The sequence below is a fragment of the Oryzias latipes genome, chromosome 20, assembly GCF_002234675.1.
Source record: "Oryzias latipes chromosome 20, ASM223467v1".
Classification (NCBI taxonomy): Eukaryota; Metazoa; Chordata; class Actinopteri; order Beloniformes; family Adrianichthyidae; genus Oryzias; species Oryzias latipes.
In genome coordinates, this window is record NC_019878.2 from 4,029,677 (window position 1) to 4,048,375 (window position 18,699).

The 18,699-nt window shown below is 51.2% G+C and overlaps 1 protein-coding gene across 3 annotated transcripts in view; it reads right to left on the reverse strand.

Moving 5' to 3' along the window:
- Positions 1 to 2,946: 2,946 nt before the first annotated feature.
- The window catches only part of rreb1 (ras responsive element binding protein 1), a 35,375-nt gene continuing 19,622 nt past the window's right edge, over positions 2,947 to 18,699 (reverse strand). For 2 of the 3 annotated variants that reach the window (XM_023950419.1, XM_023950421.1), the window contains 18 exons: positions 17,070 to 17,177; positions 16,821 to 16,995; positions 16,270 to 16,339; positions 15,448 to 15,537; positions 15,205 to 15,368; positions 13,387 to 13,531; positions 13,164 to 13,315; positions 11,919 to 12,108; positions 11,576 to 11,848; positions 11,055 to 11,499; positions 9,407 to 10,973; positions 9,168 to 9,340; positions 8,910 to 9,101; positions 8,542 to 8,703; positions 8,229 to 8,360; positions 7,922 to 8,034; positions 7,174 to 7,822; positions 2,947 to 7,098 (listed from right to left, as the gene is read on the reverse strand). In XM_023950419.1, the coding sequence (XP_023806187.1) occupies positions 6,515 to 7,098; positions 7,174 to 7,822; positions 7,922 to 8,034; positions 8,229 to 8,360; positions 8,542 to 8,703; positions 8,910 to 9,101; positions 9,168 to 9,340; positions 9,407 to 10,973; positions 11,055 to 11,499; positions 11,576 to 11,848; positions 11,919 to 12,108; positions 13,164 to 13,315; positions 13,387 to 13,531; positions 15,205 to 15,368; positions 15,448 to 15,537; positions 16,270 to 16,339; positions 16,821 to 16,995; positions 17,070 to 17,177 (5,384 nt within the window). In that variant the 3' untranslated portion in view covers positions 2,947 to 6,514. The remainder of the gene's footprint in view (positions 7,099 to 7,173; positions 7,823 to 7,921; positions 8,035 to 8,228; positions 8,361 to 8,541; positions 8,704 to 8,909; positions 9,102 to 9,167; positions 9,341 to 9,406; positions 10,974 to 11,054; positions 11,500 to 11,575; positions 11,849 to 11,918; positions 12,109 to 13,163; positions 13,316 to 13,386; positions 13,532 to 15,204; positions 15,369 to 15,447; positions 15,538 to 16,269; positions 16,340 to 16,820; positions 16,996 to 17,069; positions 17,178 to 18,699) is intronic. The other variant, XM_023950420.1, reaches the window with a different exon arrangement.

An 18,699-nucleotide genomic window follows, 5' to 3' on the forward strand; every position in this document is an offset into this window, starting at 1 on the left:
GAATCCTTGAATGGCTCAGATGAATCGGCTCCTAAAAAAGGTCCAAGAATAGTTTCAAGAACAGTTCCAGAAACAGTTCCAAGAATGGCTCCAGTTGCGGTTTTTAGCACAGTTCCAAAAATGGCTCCAAAAATGGTTTCAAGGACACTTCCAAGAACAAGTCCAAAAACAGTTCCAACAAAAGTTTCAAGAACAGTTCTGAAAACGGCTTCAAGAACAGCTCCAAAAATAGCTCGAGGAACTGTTCCTAGAACAGCTCCGAAAATATTTTCAAGAACAGAACTGATAACGGCTCCTTAAGTTTTTACAACGAAGGACTCCTTGAATGACTCAGAGTAACGGCTCCAAGAACAGTTCAGAAAAAAACTCCAACAAGTTTCAAGAACAGTTCCAAGAACGGCTTCAAAAAATGGCTTCAAGATCAGTTTTAAGAAACGTTTCAGGAACAGCTACAAGAATGGCTTTAAAAAAGGCGCAGATGAACAACTCCTTGAATTTAATTAGAGGAACAGCTCAGAGTAATGACTCCTTTAATGGATAAGAGGAACAGCTCCAAGGATGGCTTCAAGAACAGTTCCGAAAACGGCTTCAAGAAGAGTTATTAGACCAACTCAAAGAACAGTCTTAAGAACAGCATCAACAACGGCTCCAAATACTGCAAAAACAGCTTCAAGAACAGTTTCAACAACAGTTTCAAGAAGAGCTCCAAGAACGACTCCAAGAACGACTCCAAGAACGACTTCTAGCACAGCTCCAAAAACTGGTTTCAGGGACTGTTCCAAGAACAGCTCCAAAAATGGTTTCAAGAACAGTTCTGATAACGGCTAAAGACAGTTTAGATAACAGCTTTAATATTGGATTCAGAACAGCTCAGAGGAACAACTCCTTAAGTTGTTACAAGGAAGGACTCCTTGAATGACTCAGAGGAACGGCTCCAAGAACAGTTCAGAAAACAACTCCAACAATAGTTTTAAGAACAGTTTCAAGAACAGCTCCAAAATGGGTTTCAAGAACAGTTCAGAAAACAACTCCAACAATAGTTTTAAGAACAGTTTCAAGAACAGCTCCAAAATTGGTTTCAAGAACAGTTCAGAAAACAACTCCAACAATAGTTTTAAGAACAGTTTCAAGAACAGCTCCAAAATGGGTTTCAAGAACACTTCCAAGAACGGCTTTAAAAAAAGGCCCTGAGGAAGAACCCTTGAAATTGCTCAGAGAAATTACCCCTTTAATGGATCAAAGGAACTGCTCCAAGAACGGCTTCAAGAAAAGTTCCTAAAACAGTTCCAAGAACGGCTCCATGAACGATTTAAAGCACAGTTACAAAAATGGCTCTAAGAATGGTTTCTAGAACAGTTTCAAGAACCGTTCTAGAAACCGTTCTAGAAACGGTTCTTGAAACAGCCTCCAATAAAAGTTTTAAGAACGATTCCAAGAATGGATCCAAAAACAGTTTTAAGAACAGCTCAAAGAACGGCCCCAAGAACAGCTCTCGGAACCTGTCCAAGAACAGCTCCAAAAATGGGCTTAAGAACAGTTCCCAGAATGCCTCCAAAAACGGTTTTAAAAACAGTTCCAAAATCAGCTCTAAGAGTGGTTGCAAGAACCACTCTATGAATGGCTCAGAGGAATGACTACTAGAACGGCTCCAAAAAGGCTCCAAGAACCGCTTTTAGAACGGCTCCTGGAACAGCTCCAAGAATGGCTCCTAGAACGGCTCAGAGGAACAACTCCTTGAATGGCTCCAAGAACGGCTTTAACCCTTGTGCTATCCTATTGGGTCCAGATGACCCCACCCTTACTTTGACGTGTTCTCCCTACCATGACAAAGGTGGATAAAGGTGGAAAGATTTCATGTAATCCATGGACACCAGTGAAGATCACAAATCATTGAAGAAAAAAGGTTCAGCGCACTGTCTAGTGGGTCTAGATGACCCCACTCCCAATGTTGAAGTGCCTAGGATAGCTCAAGGGTTACGAAACGACTCCGTGCATTGCTCCAAAGAATGACACCTTAAATGGCTCAGAGAAATGACTCCTGAAAATAGTCCTAGAACTGCTTCAAGAACGGCTCAGACGAAGAACTCTTTGAATAGCTCACAGGATCGACTCCTAGAACGGCTCTGAGCAATAACTCCTTGAATGGCTCAGAAAAACTACTTCAAGAACATTTGAGAGGAAGGACTTCTAGAATGGCTCTGAGGAACGGCTCCAAAAAGGGCACAGAGGAACAACTCCTTGAAAAAAAACTCCTTGAATGGCTGAAAGAAATGACTCCTAGAACGGCTTCATTGTGGTTGAAGAAAGACAGCTTCAGGTTGTAAAGAAAAAAAGACTTCAAGCTTCAAGTCTTCAGGAAGGCATAGACTCTATCCAGGCAGGTTGGCTGCAGGGCTGTTGCCATCTACTGGTGAAATGCTAAACAGGAGTCCTGTTTTGATCCAGACTTGGGGATAAAATGTACTTTAGAGAAGCCGGCTTTGACAGAACAATTTAATATAATTTACTTAAGTTAAGCTGCGCTGTGGAACAGTGTTTAGTGTGCTCACCTCACAGAGAGAAGGCTCGGGTTCAGGTCTAGGTTTTTTCTGTGTGGAGTTTACACGTTATCCTCGTGCATGTGTGGATTTTCTACTTGAAGTCTGGTTTCCTCCCACAGTCCAAAAACAAAGCTTCATAGGTTGATTGGTGAATCTATATTATCCCTAGGTGTAGATGTGGAGTTGTGTGGCCCTGGGACTGACTGGCGACCTGTTGAGGATGTACCCCGCCTTCGTCTAACAGCAGCTGGGTTGGCCAAAGCAACTCTGTGACCCCAAAAGGGATTTAGCGAGTTCAGAAATTGGATGGGTGGATCCAATTGCTGCAGATGTTAAAAAAATGTTCCTTCTGAAACAGTTTTTAAAACCATCTTAAGACATTTCAGACACGTTTGACCGACACAGCTTTTCTTAATATAGCCTTTATTGCTTTTCTATTGGTTTGAATATAGAGGTTTACATCTCTTGACTTAGTGAAACACTGCCATGTTGTCACACAGCAGGAGGCGCAAAAGGAGGCCATCACAGGAGGACAGTGGGGTTAATGCTGCGTGACTGAGGTCCAGTGCACTTGAACGTCATGATCCGTAGACACAGTTGAAAGCAGAAAACGGGGAGAGTGTCACAAATCAAAGCTCATCTTCTGTTAGGTGACGGTGAGTTCACAGTCAAGTGCTGAATGTAGTGATTTACAGATCCAAGACGCCAATTCAAAAAAAGGGCAGGGTGGGGGTGGATCTGGAGTGGATGCGCTCAGGAGAGGAGAGAACAAAGCATTTCCAATGATGGATTTGTGAAAGACCCTGAGAGCGAGATTACATAGTTTTATATTTATATGTGTAGAAGTTGTAAAGAAAGAAATTATCCATAACTGAACACATTAGATTGACATGCAAAAAAACAAAATCTAACCTAAAAGTCACCCTTTAACTGAACACAGTGGATTTTCACAGTTGTATATGCATTAACAAATCATAGAGGAAAAACTCTAAACTAAAGACAGAATCAACGGTCTCCAACAACCCCTCATTTACAGGAGATCTACATAAAGCTTTTGAATTCAGAGGTTCTTATTGCGAGTTGTATGCCGGCCCGCTGGACCGTGAAGTCCACAACACAAACCATTAGTTCCTCATAACAGTTCTGCAGCATCAAAGTTAGATTCTCACACATGGCTTCTTCTCGATCATCGTAGAAAGACGGCTCACATTCACACACGCACGCCTGACCTCCAAATAAATACACCTAAAAACAATTCACATGCATTCGAGTGGAAGTCCAGTATTCAAACGGCTGCGCATACACACACGCCCGCCCACACACACACACACACACACACACAGTCAGGTGAGTGCACGTTTCCACTGCAGAGGGAGCAGAGCGCCAACAGGACCGTTCAGAGGGAATCAGCTTCATCCGTTCACACAGAGGCTGATGCTTCACAGCGACAGCAGCAGCTGCTGCAGACTGATCAGCACCTCTGTGGAAGAGGCCTCGCAAATGCAGACCAAAACCAAGCGTCCGCCTCGTAGCCCTTTAGCATTGTGGCATTTGACTGTTCTTCACAACATTTATTAGTCAGTTTGTTTTAAAAGTTAGGAGACAGGAATGAAACTGGTTCTTTTTACCATGCTAACAGCAGATCGGATTCAGCAGCAGCTAATCACAGCTAACAGGTTGCTGTTAGTATCTTTAGCTAAAGGGCAAGCAGTGTTAGCTAAGCTACAGCTAAAAATTTATGCAATGGAATCATTATTTGTTATTCTAAACCTAACAGCTCATTTTCCCAATTAAATAGTTTGTTTTATTAGTTTTGGTCAAATTGACAGAAAAAAGGCAAATGTGACTTCATGGAGCTGAGGGTAAAACATTTCCTCTGCAGAGGCTGCTGGGACTTTGAGTTCCTAACTACTTGAACAGTCTGAAGGAACCAGTTCACTCCCTCTTGATTGTGTCTCGCAGAAATCATACAAACAGGAGTAAGCAGGAGGTCTGGTGCCCCTGTGCAGCACCGTCCATCCCAGAAGCTGTGCTTATTGTGCTTCAACCGGCCATCTGCGGCCACGTCTGCAGGGAGACGCTCAGGCTGGATTTGTTTACGAGGTTGGTTAATGTTTAGAAAAAACTAACTATGACATGGAAAACTGGCTATACTGATCTGCACACAAACAAGAAAATACAAAACCTGCCCCACTAGCCTTTCAGAATTAATAACCAGGTCATGCTACGCGAGGTTATCTAGCCCTTTGACGCGGCTAGACGCAGGCTCACACACTTAAGAAACACTAAAACGGGTAAACTGATTGTCTCTGAAGCTGACCTCCTTTTGTTTGTTTAGACGTTTAGAGGACAAACTTCGCATGTTAGGAAAATGCAGCTTTTTCTAGGCCTGATCCAGTCAAGGCGTGGTGCTGCAGGACGTCAGGGAAACTTCAGATACTCTGAGGCTAGCAAGCTAGAGGCTAGCTTCATGGTTAGTTAGCCAAGTCATTATTGTCACAGCGCTAGCATGAGTTTAGGACTGAAGCCAACTCAGGTGGAGTCCTTGGAATAATCATTTTGTTATTTACATTTTAAGGGTTAACCAATATCAAATTAATTTAATTATTTCATTTTTACATGTAGCGTGTAGCTTTAGCTAACAGGAAGAGAAGGTTAGGCTAACGTGTAAAACCCTGAAATTATTGGTCAAGAGCTCAAGACATTTCTGTTAGTTATGACTTTTAATTAACTGTTTAGCCGCTGGTTATGATTAGCAAAACTACATGTTAAAACTGATATTTGAGCTTTAGGCTACCGGGTCAAAGCACTTTGCTGAGTATATCTTAGCTAGCTATGCTAGCCTGGCGGATAATTTGATACAAAAATGTTTCAACCATTACACACCCTTTATCTGAGCTGTGGTCAGGACTAAGCTAATTCAGAAAAACACTTTAACCTCCGACATTTAGATTTTAGCGATTCTAATTGGTTCAAGTAGCTTGTCGTCCAAGCCGCTACTAGCAAGTTAGCGTGAGTTAGCCTGTGCTGGAACAATGAAGCTTCCTTGACGTTACTCTGTGAACCACCTTATGGAAGACAAGCGATCAAAGAGTCAGCACACTGCGCTGCTGCCGGACGCCTTCGTGGGTGCAGTTGAAAGGTGAAGGTTGAGGTAAACACAAGTTGGGCAGGTGTTAGCGCTGGAGGCCCTGGCATTAACCCTAAAATAACACTACAGGGTGGCACACATTCACACTCACAAAATGATTTGTTCAGTTATCAAAAAAAAAATACAACAACTAATTATTCACCTCCCCACACCTAAATATCACTGCTAATCGCACACATGCTGAAAAACAAAACCTTTATACACACATGGAATCAACTGAGGAGTATAATTCAAGAACAAAAAAATCCGGAGGGGGCAAAGATCAATAGCGTGATAGGTGGACGTGGAGGGAAAACTCCACTTCCTGCCCAGTCAAAGTTTTTCTTGAGTTTGTGAACGTCCATGTTTGCTGAATCAGCAAAGAGATGGGGTCGGCCGGGAGCCGACCTTCTGCATTTTCCAGTTACGACCTCCTCCTGGGGTCACAGTGAGAGACTTGCTGGCGAAGCGGCCCTGGGGGGGGCCACGCATGGTGTGGGGAGGGGGGTCTGCCGCACCGACAGTCTGCTTCAGTCCCGTCATTCTCTGCATTTGATCATCAACTCAAAAAAAAAAGATCTAGAACAATAATAAACTGCGATCGTATATTAATTTTATTGCTGAAATCTAGATTCCCCGCACAAAAAAAAAAAGAGTAGATCAGTGTCATAAAAAGCTATAAAAGGAACTCGTCCTCCATGCAGACTCGCTTCCACGCAGGACTAGTAGTTAAGGCACTTCAAGAAAACGAGGTTTCCGGGCGTCCGCCGGGCGTCCGCCGGGACCCCGCCCGCTGGGTTTGCATCATGAATGGCACGGCGGTGATGCTGGCTGAGGGGGGGGTTCAGTCTACCCCCACCAGAGGAGGCTTTCCGTTGGGAACTATGTGCTCCAGTGGGGGCTTGCTGTGGATCTCCAGCAGCCCCTGGATGAAGCCTTGAGTGCTGGGGGGCGTAGGGGCGTCTCCAGCTGGGGAGCTGGACGGCGTGGGGGGGTCTTTGGGGGATGCCGCCTGCGAGTCGATGCTGGTGTTTGAATCAGTAGCTTGCTGGTCAGTGGAAGGCGCTGCGGAGTTCGGTTCTGGTTCCTGGTGCTGCTCAGGTTCTGAATCGGGCTGCTTGGCGGGAACGTCCGCCTCCGTGGCGGGCAGATCCTCCTGCTGACCCTCGCCGTCCTCCTTCGCGGCGTCCTCCTCTTCCAGCTCCTTGGCCCCGACGACGGTACTGCCGCACTCGCTCTCGTTCTCTGAGGGGGGGCACGTGGAGGTGGGGGTGGGGGTGCAAGAGTCCCCGTCCTCGCTGGCGTCATCGTTGGCGGCGGACGAGCCGTCTGCGCCCCGCAGCTTCTGGTGGATCCTCTGGTGTCGGACCAGGCTGTGCTTCAGCGTGAAGGTCCTCTCGCAGGTCTGGCACTTGTACGGCCGCTCCCCTGCAGACAGAAAGGGGGAGGGGTTGAGCCGCCGGACCCCAAACGGAGGGAATAGTGTGGTGGGCGGCGCCGTACCTGTGTGCGACCTCATGTGCCGGGTCAGGTCCTGTAGGGACCAGAACCTTTTCCCGCACACAGAGCAGATCTTCTTCCTCTTGTCGACCCGCCCCCCCGCCGCCTCCCCTCCCTCTGAGCTCTTTGGTTCTGACGTCTCCTCGTCACTCCTCTCCTCCTTCTCTTTCTCCTCCTCTGACTCTCCAGTCTCTCCTCCTTCGCTGTCTCCTCCCTTCCCTCCGTCCTCCATGTCCAGCTCCTTGTCTTCCGTCTCCTCTTCAGCAGCTTTGCTCTCTGTTGGCTCCTCTTTCTTCATGGGCGGGGCTTCGTCTGCGGGCGTCTCCTCGGAGACGTGGGCTCTCTCGTGGCGAGCGAGTGTGGTGGCGTAGCGGAAGCTCTTCCTGCAGACGTGACAGACGTGTTTGGACTCCGACCTCAGAGCCGAGCTGCAGGCTGGGGAGGGAGAGGCCGTCAGTTTCTCCTTCTCCTCGGGGGTCTCCGTGGGCTCGGGCGTGGCTGAGCCAGAGGGTGGCGAGGAGGAGGCGGGCTGTTCATCCTGAGGGGCGGAGCCTGAGGACGACGTGGTGAGCTTAAAGTCGATGAGCTTTTTGCCAAAGTTTAGGTCCAGACTCTTGTTGCTGTGACAGTCTTCATCATCGGTGCTCTCCACCTAAGAAGACAGACTCATCTTCCTCATCCTCATCCTCAGTCATATTTCAACCACCTTCTTCTAAATTAGCCAGTATAAATACATCTGTAATCAGATTACCTTTCCAGTGGGCAGATGCTGTTTAGCAGGAGCTGCTGGGGGCTCCGGCGCCTCCTGCTGGTCGAGCTGCTCGGGGGTCTCCTCCTGCAGCTGCTCTGCAGACAGGCTGGAGTCTGCAGGGCCAGAAAGTTCATTAGAGCAGACGCAGACGCAGACTGAGCCGTGGATGATTACTTCAGCTAAAAAACATGAAGACATTTCAGACTGTTGGAAACCAAATCAGAACCAGAACTGAAACCTGTTCATCATCCTCTTTATGTCAAATGCTAATGCATTTATAGAACACGGTTTCTTTAAGGCAGCTGACCTTGGTTAGATTTGTGGGTGGGGCTTAGCTGTGTGCCTTCACAAGGGGAGGGGTTATCCCCAGCGGGGGCGGGGTTAGCGTCCACGTTGACCTGTGCTTCTGGGGTCACCTGCTCCGTCTCCGACTGGCTCTCTGCAGGATCAGGTGAGGACTCAACATCTGCATTCTGACCTCAGATTCTCTGCCTTATATTCTGTTTAAATTTGAAGTCTTATTTTTGATCAAAGCAGCAGGAATTTAAGATTTTAGAATCATTTTTATGATCAATCTAAATAAAATTCTGTTAGTTTTGGAGGAAGCTCCGCCTCCAGACCTGCGCTCTCGTGCGAGCCCTCGTCTCCGTCCTTCTTCTCAATGATGCCGTTGCGGCGCAGCGTCCGGTGGGTCACGCCGTGTTTGCGCAGCAGGTGGCGCTCACAGTTGGACTTGGTGGAAAAGAAGGCGTCACAGCGCGGACACGGAAACGGTTTCTGACCTGCAGAGGGCAGCGGGAGAGGAGGAGCTCAGGCGTTTGTGTGTGTGTGCAGGTGTGTGGGTTTGTGTGTGTGTGTAGGTCGGTGTGTTCAGGTGTGTGGGTTTGTGTGTGTGTGTTCAGGTGTGTGCATGGGTCTGTGTGTGGGTGTTCAGGTGTGTGTGTGTTCAGATGTGTGTGTGTGTGTGTGTGTGTGGGTCTGTGTGTACCCGTGTGCGTCAGCATGTGGCGCTGCAGCGAGCTGGCCCAGGGGAAGACGCGGGGGCAGAAGGGGCAGGTCATCTTCTGGACAGAGTTGGAGTAGGCGTTCTTCTTCCCTTTGGACTGAGGAGCTGTGGGCTTCACCTCCTCCGCTGCTCCTCCCTCCTTCTCCTCTGCTCCTCCTGCCATCCTGTCCGGGTCTGTTGACAGAAATGTTTAGCCGGTCTGTCTCTCGGTCTGCCCCCTCCCCCCCTCCAGGACGGTACCTCTCTTTCCAGCCAGGTCTCCCGCTCCGGTCTTCAGGAAGGGGCTGAACTTGTTGGCGTCGGTGGTCGCCAGCATCTTCTCCACGCTCGCAAACTCCCCGCTGGACTCCAGGTCGATGGCGCCGGGCTTTTCCTTCCCCCCCACCGAGGCCGGCTTCTTCCGAGACCGCCTTCTGAGGGAGGAGCAGCTGTCAGCCTGGGAGAGGGGAGGTGACGGCGGTCCTGGGGAGGTCACGTACCTGCCGTCGGGCGCCTCCTCACTATGAGCGGCTGCAGCGCCGGACGCGTCTACGGGGGGGTTTACAGAGGCGGTGGGCAGATGGGGTTTAGCGTCCAGAGAGGGCGCCTCCCTTTTCAGCAGGTCCTGCGCGGTGGAGACGGAGCTGATGATCTGCGCGATGGAGGCCAGCGGGGGCAGCTCCTTCAGGGAGGGCGGAGACGCCGTGGAGGAGGCGGGTTTGGGCAGCAGCGGTTTGAGGCGCTGGGCGCGTGCTGGGCCGGCGAGTGGGGTGGGGGGAGGAGTGGAACCAGGCGGAAGCTGATAGCAGCCCAACTGGGGGTGGGGGTGCAGCCCGCTCATCACCTTTTCGTCCTTGGACGACGTGACGGCGTGCGTCTGCTCCAGGCCGCCGCTCTGCTCCGTCTTGATGTCTGCCCTGTCAGGCCCCGCCTCCCTTCGCTGGCGCTTGCTGGGGATGGAGAGGTCGATGGGCTGGTCCAGGGCAGAGCAGTCGAAGCTCTCAACCTTCACTGCAGGAGAACCCCCCCGGCTGCCGAGGCCCTTGGCGGAGAAGTCGAGCGGCTGGTCCAGGTCTGCGGGGTAAACCAGGTGGGGCAGCTCCTCCACCTTCACCGCCGACAGAACCTGAGCTGGACTCAGCCCGTTCGGTGGAGCGGTGCGGGCGGCCATGACGGCGGCGCTGGCGGGCAGCAGCGTGGCAATGTGCTCCTCGATTTCCCGCTCCTGCACCTCGGGGTGCTGCTTCAGCAGGTGGTGGATGCAGTTCCGCTTGGCCAGGAAGGCGGCGCCGCAGCGCCGGCACTCGAACGGCTTCTTCTGGCAGCCGTTGTGCGTGCGAAGGTGGATCTGCAGCGCGCGGTAGCTCTTCAGGTCCTCGCCGCAGAAACGGCAGGTGGTTTCCGCTCCGCCGCAGCCCGTTTCTGAGTCTGGTGTGGGGGTGATGGGGGCGGAGATGGTGGTGGTGGAGGTGACATACTTGATGTTCTTCTCAATGTCCTTCCTGGAGGTCTTGGCGTGCTTCTTTCTCAGGTGGCGCTCGCAGTTGGCCTTGACAGTGAAGGGGTAGTGGCAGACGCGGCAGACGTACGGCCGCTCCCCGCTGTGTGTGCGCAGGTGGCGGATCAGCGTGGCCTTGTCCGGCGCCACATAGTCGCAAATGTTGCATTGGTGGGGGAGGATTCCCAGGTGGAAGCGCATGTGAGCCTGCAGGACGCCGGAGAAGGCGAACACTTCGTTGCAGAAGCGGCAGGGGTACGAGCCTTTGACCGAGCCGGTGCTGGCCCCCCCTTTGGTCCCCGGCTTCCTTCCTCCATGCCCCGCCTCCTCGTTCATGGGCGGCGAGTCGGAGACCGGGGAGTCACCCAGGCTTTCTGCATCCACCTGTCCCGCAGTCCCGGCTGACGGGGGCGCCTTGTGGGGGGTGGGGGGTGGCAGGCCGGGGCTGATGCAGCCCAGAGAGGCCTGCTGGGAGCTCTGCAGGGGGGGTGGAGTGGTTGCCGTCAGGCTGGAACAGGGGCTGTTGGGGGGTTTGGGTTTCAGCGGGGGCATCGCCTTCTGACTTGGACCTACAGGAGAGGAAATGCTGTCTGTGACATCACCAATAAACAGGACCAATCAGGCGGCTCGAGCCGCAGGCCGACACCCACCTGCAGCGAATCCTGGGGCTTTGGCCAGAGGCGGCAGTCCCATCTGATTGGGTGCAGCGGCTGCCACTTTGAGGATCTGCTGGATGTCCGCCAGCTCCATGATCTCGCTTCCGCCCGCGTCCCCGGGCTTGGCGCCAGAGGAGGCGGCGCTGGCGCCCCCGTCAGGCTGCAGCAGGAAGCCCTTCTGGAACGGCTGCAGGGACAGCAGCCGCAGCGCGTCCCCCTGAGACAAACCCTGCAGGACGGAGCTGGACGCCTCCAGCAGCGGGATGCTCAGAGCAGCCAGCCCGCTCACCCCCAGACCCAGGGTTAACCCCAGACCTCCAGAGAGGAAGGCGGAGGCGGGTTCTTGGGGGAGGCTGGAGGAGGGGGGCTCCACATGAATCACCTTTATACTGTCCAAGTGGGCCTGGTGGATCTCGTCATCAGTGGGGCCAGATTTGACCTGGAATTTTAGAGGGGGAAGGTTAATCTCCAGATGGTCGTCCAGTTCTCCAGTGAGCTCTGGATCTGGGTCTGACCTTTGACACGTGCAGGAGGCCCAGACCCTCCAGGAAGCTGGCCTGAATTGGGGGCGGGGCTTCAGCATTCTGCCCTCCTTCAATGCCGTTTTCAGCTGCTCCGCCTTCCTCGCCCTTCTCTTTGGCGCCGTCAGCGGCAGCAGGAGCGTCGGGGTGGGAGGTGCTTTCATGTAGCTCCAGCGCCGAGCGCAGCGGGAAGGCCTTGTCGCAGCCGTCGCAGACGAAGCGATGGAACTTACTGATGCAGCGCCGCAAATTCGTCTCGCACCAGACCTGGACGACATACATCGTTGTAAACAAACGTAGACCTTGGCCACGCCCACAGAGCTGGGGGTCTGCATACCTGCGCAATCTGAGCAAACTTCTTGCAGGAGAAGTCGATGAAGGCCAGGTCGTTGAAGCCGGTGGGGATGGAGGGGTTGTTCTGGATGAAAGGGCGGCCGTTGGGGTCCTGGGGGAGGAGTTTGTGAACCCCCGCGTTGTGGCGCAGTAACCCACGGTGGGTTCGGAAAGACAAGCAGCAGAGGTCACACCTGCAGGGACAGAAAAACCCGTGAAGAACCTCATTAAAGAGAACATTTAGGTTCGTTTTCACAGCTTGTTTTTTCGCCGCAGTTCTCCATGAGGCCACAAGGAGGCGACAGTTCTCCACATTTCTCAGAGAAAACATCTGCGATTGTCAGAAGTCATCTGAAACATTTAACTCCTAAAATGATGGAAAACTGTAGGACAGCGACTGTTGGCTGTTTTATTTTTGTTGTTGTGTTGGTTATTTACAGTTTGTATTAAAACCACAGTTTGCAGGGAGTAAAATGAGACCAAACTGCTGAATATTGACAGTGTGTGTGTGTGTGTGGGGGGGGGGGGGGGTATGGGTTCAAACTTGATGAATGAAAACTGCCACCTCTCAACTCTCACAAAGGTCAAAGGTCATGCTAATAAAACTGTGAATGTGTTGGATGAGGATGTGCAGACTCCTGTGACTGCAGAACCCCGTATCTGCTGCGCAGGTGAGCAGACTGAGCTGCAGGATCGCTGGAGGAGAACCTGACTCTGTGGCTGGTTCTCCTCGCTGCTCCTTTTACGCTCAGGAGCATCCACCGTCCAACTGGTGTGTTGAACTGCCCCTCCATCCTCCTCCACGCGGTGCAGCCGATCCTCTTAGAGCCTGATTAAGAAGGATTACCTGCTAAATATTCTCCTTCCTCCATAACGAGCTCAGCGCCGCCTGCTGACCTCCCTCCCTCCCTCCCTCCCCTCTGTCCTCTCCCTGATGTTCTCCTCCTTTCCACCTGGAGGTTTTTGCTCTTCTCCATCCCATCTTCATCAATGCTCTGCTGTTGATTGTCTCATCCTCACCACTTTCTCCGCTTCCCTCATGCGTGTTGTGTTTGTTAGGGGCCGTTTCCAAGGTGACAGAGTTAGGTTATCTTATTGGGGGGGTTGGGGGTGGACACGTGCTTCAGCGTTACGCCTCTTTCTCCTCCTTTTTCTCTTACATTTTGTTCAAAACCAGCCTCCTGGATTTTCTGAACAAGGTCACGTGACAGTAAGGGGGGAGGGGCTCAGGTAAGGGAGGGTGGAGTACCTCAGGGCGGTGTCAGGGTGCGAGTCCATGTGAGCATCCAGGTCCAGTCTGGAGCTGCAGGTCTTGAAGCAGATTGGACACGGTAGCAGCTCCTCCTCTGAGCCTAGCCCCGCCCCCACAGCCTCCTCCTCGGCCACGCCGTCCTCCATCACCTGAACACACCACAGCCTGTGAGCACCCCCGCCCCACAGCACAAGTCTGAAGAGAAGGGGCGGATCCGTACCTTCTTGCTCTGCGGTTCGTCTTCGTTCTCCTCCTCCTGGGCCTGCCTCCTTTTCACGGAGGGGCGGCGGCGTTTGGTGGGGGAGGGGGGGCTGCTGATGGGCAGCAGGCCGCTGGCGGGGTCCTTCTCGTGGATCTTCATGTGTCTGAGAGGAGAAGTCACAACAGATCTAGGTCATCATTTCAGAGTCACAGCTAACCTGTTGACAGGGGGCGGGGCTTAAAGTGGACAGGTGTGTTTATGTCACAACTGTGGAGATCAGCAATATCCTGGGGAGAGAGGGGGGCAAGAGAGGAGAGGAGGAAATGATGAGTAAAGGAGACAAAGTGAGAAAAAGAAGACAAAGAGAAGGAGGCAGGGTAGAGGAGGAGAACCCTGACTGCATGAGGGGGAAAGAGGAGGTGATGGGAGGAGGAGGACTGTCCCCTGCTCATTTTCATCTATTAATAGAGGCAGCGAGCAGGCGGCAGGACGCCCAAAGAAGTCCTGACTCCCGGTCAGCAGATCTGAGAGCAGCTGACAGGAAAAGCCCACCAACCAATCACAGCGCAGAGGAGGAGGCGGCCAACCTAGGAGCAAAGTCCGCCCACCTCCAACTGCACTGTGACCCCAGAGCGGCCAATCAGAGCGCCAGAAAGATGCTGAGTCAGCTGAAATGCAACTTTGGGTAAGAGTCGCAAACAGCTGCTCAACACAAACACACAACTGCACATACACACTTCAACACACAAAGAAATACACAAGTACAACTTCACACACACACATGCATGCAGCCACAAAGATCCACACACTCACTTTCACACACACACATGCGTGCAAACATAAACACACACACACACACACACACACACACACACACACAAGCTTTCTCCTTTTCACACAGACACACACATACACACCCCTTCAGGCACGGGCAGAGAAAGCAAAATCACAGCTGGAATAGAAAAACTGCAAAATGAAGGAGAAAAAAGCATTTCTTCCTCCTCCTCTTCCTCAAATCATGATGCTGTCAGGACAAGCTCCGCCTCCTCGTTCTCTTTTTCTAACTTCACATTTAATGCATTTTGGGTTTCTGATGGACTAAAACAGATTTGGTAGATTTTGAGTCTTTTGTGTGTCTGTTGTGTATCTTTCATGAGTGTGTTGCATCTGTTGAGTGTCCAATGGCCGTCTTAAGTGCATGTTGTGCGTCTGCTGTGTCTGTTGTGTGTCTGTTATGTGTTGTTCATCTAATCCACATGTGCTGTATCTGTTGTGCTTCTTATGTCTTGAGCACCTGTTGTGTTTGTTGTGCTTCTTCTGTGCAGCTGTTGTGTGTGTCTGATTTGCTGTGTGTCTGTTGAGTGTGTTGTGCAACTTCTTTGTCTGTTGTGTGTTTTCTGGGTCTTGTTCTGTGTCTGTTGTCCATGTGTTGTGCATCTGCTTGTGTGTTGTGCATCTATTGTATGTTGTGCGCCTGCTGTATGCGTGTTGTGCATTTATTGTGTGTCTACTGTGTGTGTGTTGTGTGTCTGCCTACAGTCATTCCTTCAGCCCACAAACTTTCTTTCCAAACACTCTGCCTTGTGTTCACCAGTCTTTGGTCACAAATGTGTGTCACACATGGGTTTTTGTGAAAGCGCACACACACACACACACACACACACACACACACACACAAAGGACGGTTGCCTCTGTCATGGAGGCTGCGGGTCACTGATAAATGACAGGGCGTGGCTGCTTGTGTGTGTAGGTGTGTTTTTGTGCGTGTTTGTGGGGGTGCATTGAGCATCCTCCCGTCTGTGGTGGCACATATGCGGCGTGCGTGCGTTCGAGCACCTGTGCATGTTTCCGTTGGTGGTGAAGGTCTGCCCGCAGACGCTGCACTTGTACGGCCGCTCGCCGCTGTGCACCAGCATGTGTCTGTCCAGCGACGAGGCCGAGCTCAGGCACTTCCCACAGATGCTGCAGGAGTGGTCGGTGGCGCCGGTGTCGGCGTTGTGCTGCAGGGAGAGCGCAGGCATCAGAGCTCCGTGGTGGATGAGGCGGCAAGGGGGGTGGGGGTGAGCGGGACACACTCACCTGTCGGATGTGCATGGTCAGCTGGTGCTGAGTCTGGCAGTTCTTGTCGCAAAGCGGGCAGATGTAGGCGGAGCTGTCGTCTTTGGCGTCCTGCAGAGAGGAAAACACTGAAACCAGGTCCGACCAAAAAATGGGTTTTTACTCATTTCTATCCTGTTACTGATCCTCTCCGTATAAACAGACGGACTGTGATTGCCGGGTTTTTGATCATGTGATGACAAAAGCAATAAGCAACAAAACTTTTAACTTTGCATAAATGTGACCACATTAGCCATGAGGCTCATGGGTAATGTGGTCATGGCAGATGCTATAACTATGCCTACATTACCCCAGAGGCTCATGGGTAATGTGGTCATGGCAGACGCTATAACTATGCCTACATTACCCCAGAGGCTCATGGGTAATGTGGTCATGGCAGATGCTATAACTATGCCTACATTACCCCAGAGGCTCATGGGTAATGTGGTCATGGCAGACGCTATAACTATGCCTACATTACCCCAGAGGCTCATGGGTAATGTGGTCATGGCAGACGCTATAACTATGCCTACATTACCCCAGAGGCTCATGGGTAATGTGGTCATGGCAGACGCTATAACTATGCCTACATTACCCCAGAGGCTCATGGGTAATGTGGTCATGGCAGATACCTTTTTGAGCCTCAGGTTCATGGTTACCCCATGCTTTAAAACAGAACCACAACCCCCTGTCTGGACCTTCAGTGGACTCAACAGGAGGGTCCAGTTTCACATGAGGTGATGCACATGAGGCAGCGGAATGCCGCAGAGGCTGATGGGAGTTCAGAGATGGCTGCATGGTTACCTGGGTGCGTCTTGCGTTGCGGCTGGGCGGAGCTCTCGTTGCGGCCGTCACTAACTTGCCGGGTGAGGGACTGCAGAGAGGAACACAGTTCAGCCCGAAGAACCCTCCTCCCCCCCAGAGGGGGCTGTACTACAATGTGGGTTCTAAAAATCACTGACACATCGCCAACAGGGGGCGCTACAGCTCACACCTATTACCAAAAAGGAAAACTTTTTAAAATAAAGTCAATGACAGCAATTACTCATTTGTAATACATGCATCTTCTTATTTTTTACTTTTTGGCTGCATAATTACTGTAGTACTTGATTCATTCTATTACTATTACATTACTATTACCACAGAGTTCTTCCTGTACTGGAAAGTATTGTGTGATCTACAGAAGAGTCACATTTCTGTCCACTAGGGGCGCTGTGAGTTGTTTCTTTCTGTCAAACCGCTATTTTCTACGTTGGATGAATTTAATTAAAACGTTGATCCTCTAACAGTCAATCTACTGCAGTTATCAGCAGCTGGCTGAATATTATGGGATGCTCTTGGTCCTTGGTGCTCACCTGGGGGAGGGGCCAGCAGAGGAGTTCCCCGACGCTGCTCCGCTCTCGTTATCTGCGTCCCCTCCGTTGATGGTCCCCGCCGCTGACATCACGGCTGACATCATGGCGTTGATGGAGGACAGCTCTTCTCCTCCCGCCGCCTCCTTGGCATTCTCCAGCACGCCGTTCATGGCTTCTGCAGGGGAGCGTTCAGCGTCACGTTTCTTCGGGGTGCACGCCGGCGGCGGGTAGATGACGGCCTGTTCTTACCTTTTGGCTCCTGTTGAGGTATTTTCTCTTTTAGCTCCGCCTCTTCCTTGTGGAGCTCAGCAGTAGCTCCTCCCTCCAACTGCAGCTCCTCTGTGGCGTTCTCCATGACTGTGATGACAAACGTACAGTTGTTTACTCTGAACAGAGGCATCCTGAACTTATACAGAGGCGGGGGTTAGCATCAGAGGTCGGCGAGGGGGTCATCAGAGGTCAGGGGGGGTCTGATGGGTTTTTTACTGGAGTTTTTCCCGCTTCCATCAGACGTTGTCCCGGTTGTGACGAGTCGACCTGAACAGCAGTTGCTCTGAACCGGGGGAGGGTTAGACCCTCACACCTGTTTCTACGGCGACTGGGAGGCCCACAAGGGAGAGATGGAGACAGCGAGGGAGGAGGATGCAGAAGGCAAGGGGCCTTCGTTCAGGGAGGAGGAGAAGGAGAGGCTAATTACAGTTTCCTGTGGGGCAGCCCCCACAGGAAGGCGCGCTCCAGAGCCGGCCACTTCCTGCCCCAGCTCAGGAACAGCCGAAGTGTGTTTGTCCCACAACTTCAAAAGGAGCGTCCTCGCAGACCCTTTTTACCGTGGGTTTCAGGTCTGAACAGGTCCGAGACAGACCAGATTCTTCTAGGTTCTCAGGTGCGACTTGTACTCAGGTGCGACTCGAATAGGATTGTTAAAATACATAGCAGCAGCCGCTAGAGGGCGCTGTAGGTGAGTGTGTCAGTATTTGCTACTGACAGTAAGACAGTGGAAGAGCCGCTAAGTCTTCCATCGCGCTCGATGGATTTGTTCCATAGCGACAGACTAAACATAGAGAACATAGAGCCGGACTACGAGTTAGCCGGACTAACTCAGTACTTTTTCATGAACGGCAGATGTGATGTCATCCATCGGCCGAAACAAAAACCTAATAAATATGAAGACTGTTTGTGAATCCACTCTGTTCTGAAAACTAAAATTTATAAAAAATAAATTACAAATACTGTTTTTTCTAATGATAGATTGTTGAAACACAATGCATTGTGGTCTATATTTGGATACTCTAGTGAGCATCAATAGTTTTTTGCAGAGACTTCTGGGAAATGAGCGGGGCAGTGAGTTTTAGAATTGGGGGTTTGGAAACCCGACATAGTGAGTGAATTCAGACAGAAATCAGAGTCAATATTTGACTTCAAAGTTAGGGTTTCAAAAGATCAACATTTTGAATCAATCTTTATTTACAAGCTGAATATTGACGAATGAAATTCAAGGAATGTTTTTCCTGTCTCCTTTTTATAGCTTATTGTTTATTCTTGGAGTAAAAACGTTCCCTTTGTGGGGTAAAAGTTCCACTTTAACCACTAGATCTGCTTTTCAGAACCACACCAAAGTGGACTGAAGTGGAGAACCGGGCCGTCACATTCAGCTGCATTGCCGTCACACGCGCTCGCCAGCTGTGCACGTGCTGACCGCCGCAGACAGCTGTCAGGAAAAAAGGTGTGCTTGTTATGGGGGTGCACAGCTGTGAGCCCCCCCAATCTGAGTTTAAATCAAACAAAGCTGGTTTGTTTTGGTCGATGAGGCTCCACCCCCAGCACCCCCCCCCCCCACACACACACACACACACACACACAGACACACACACTGGAGGAC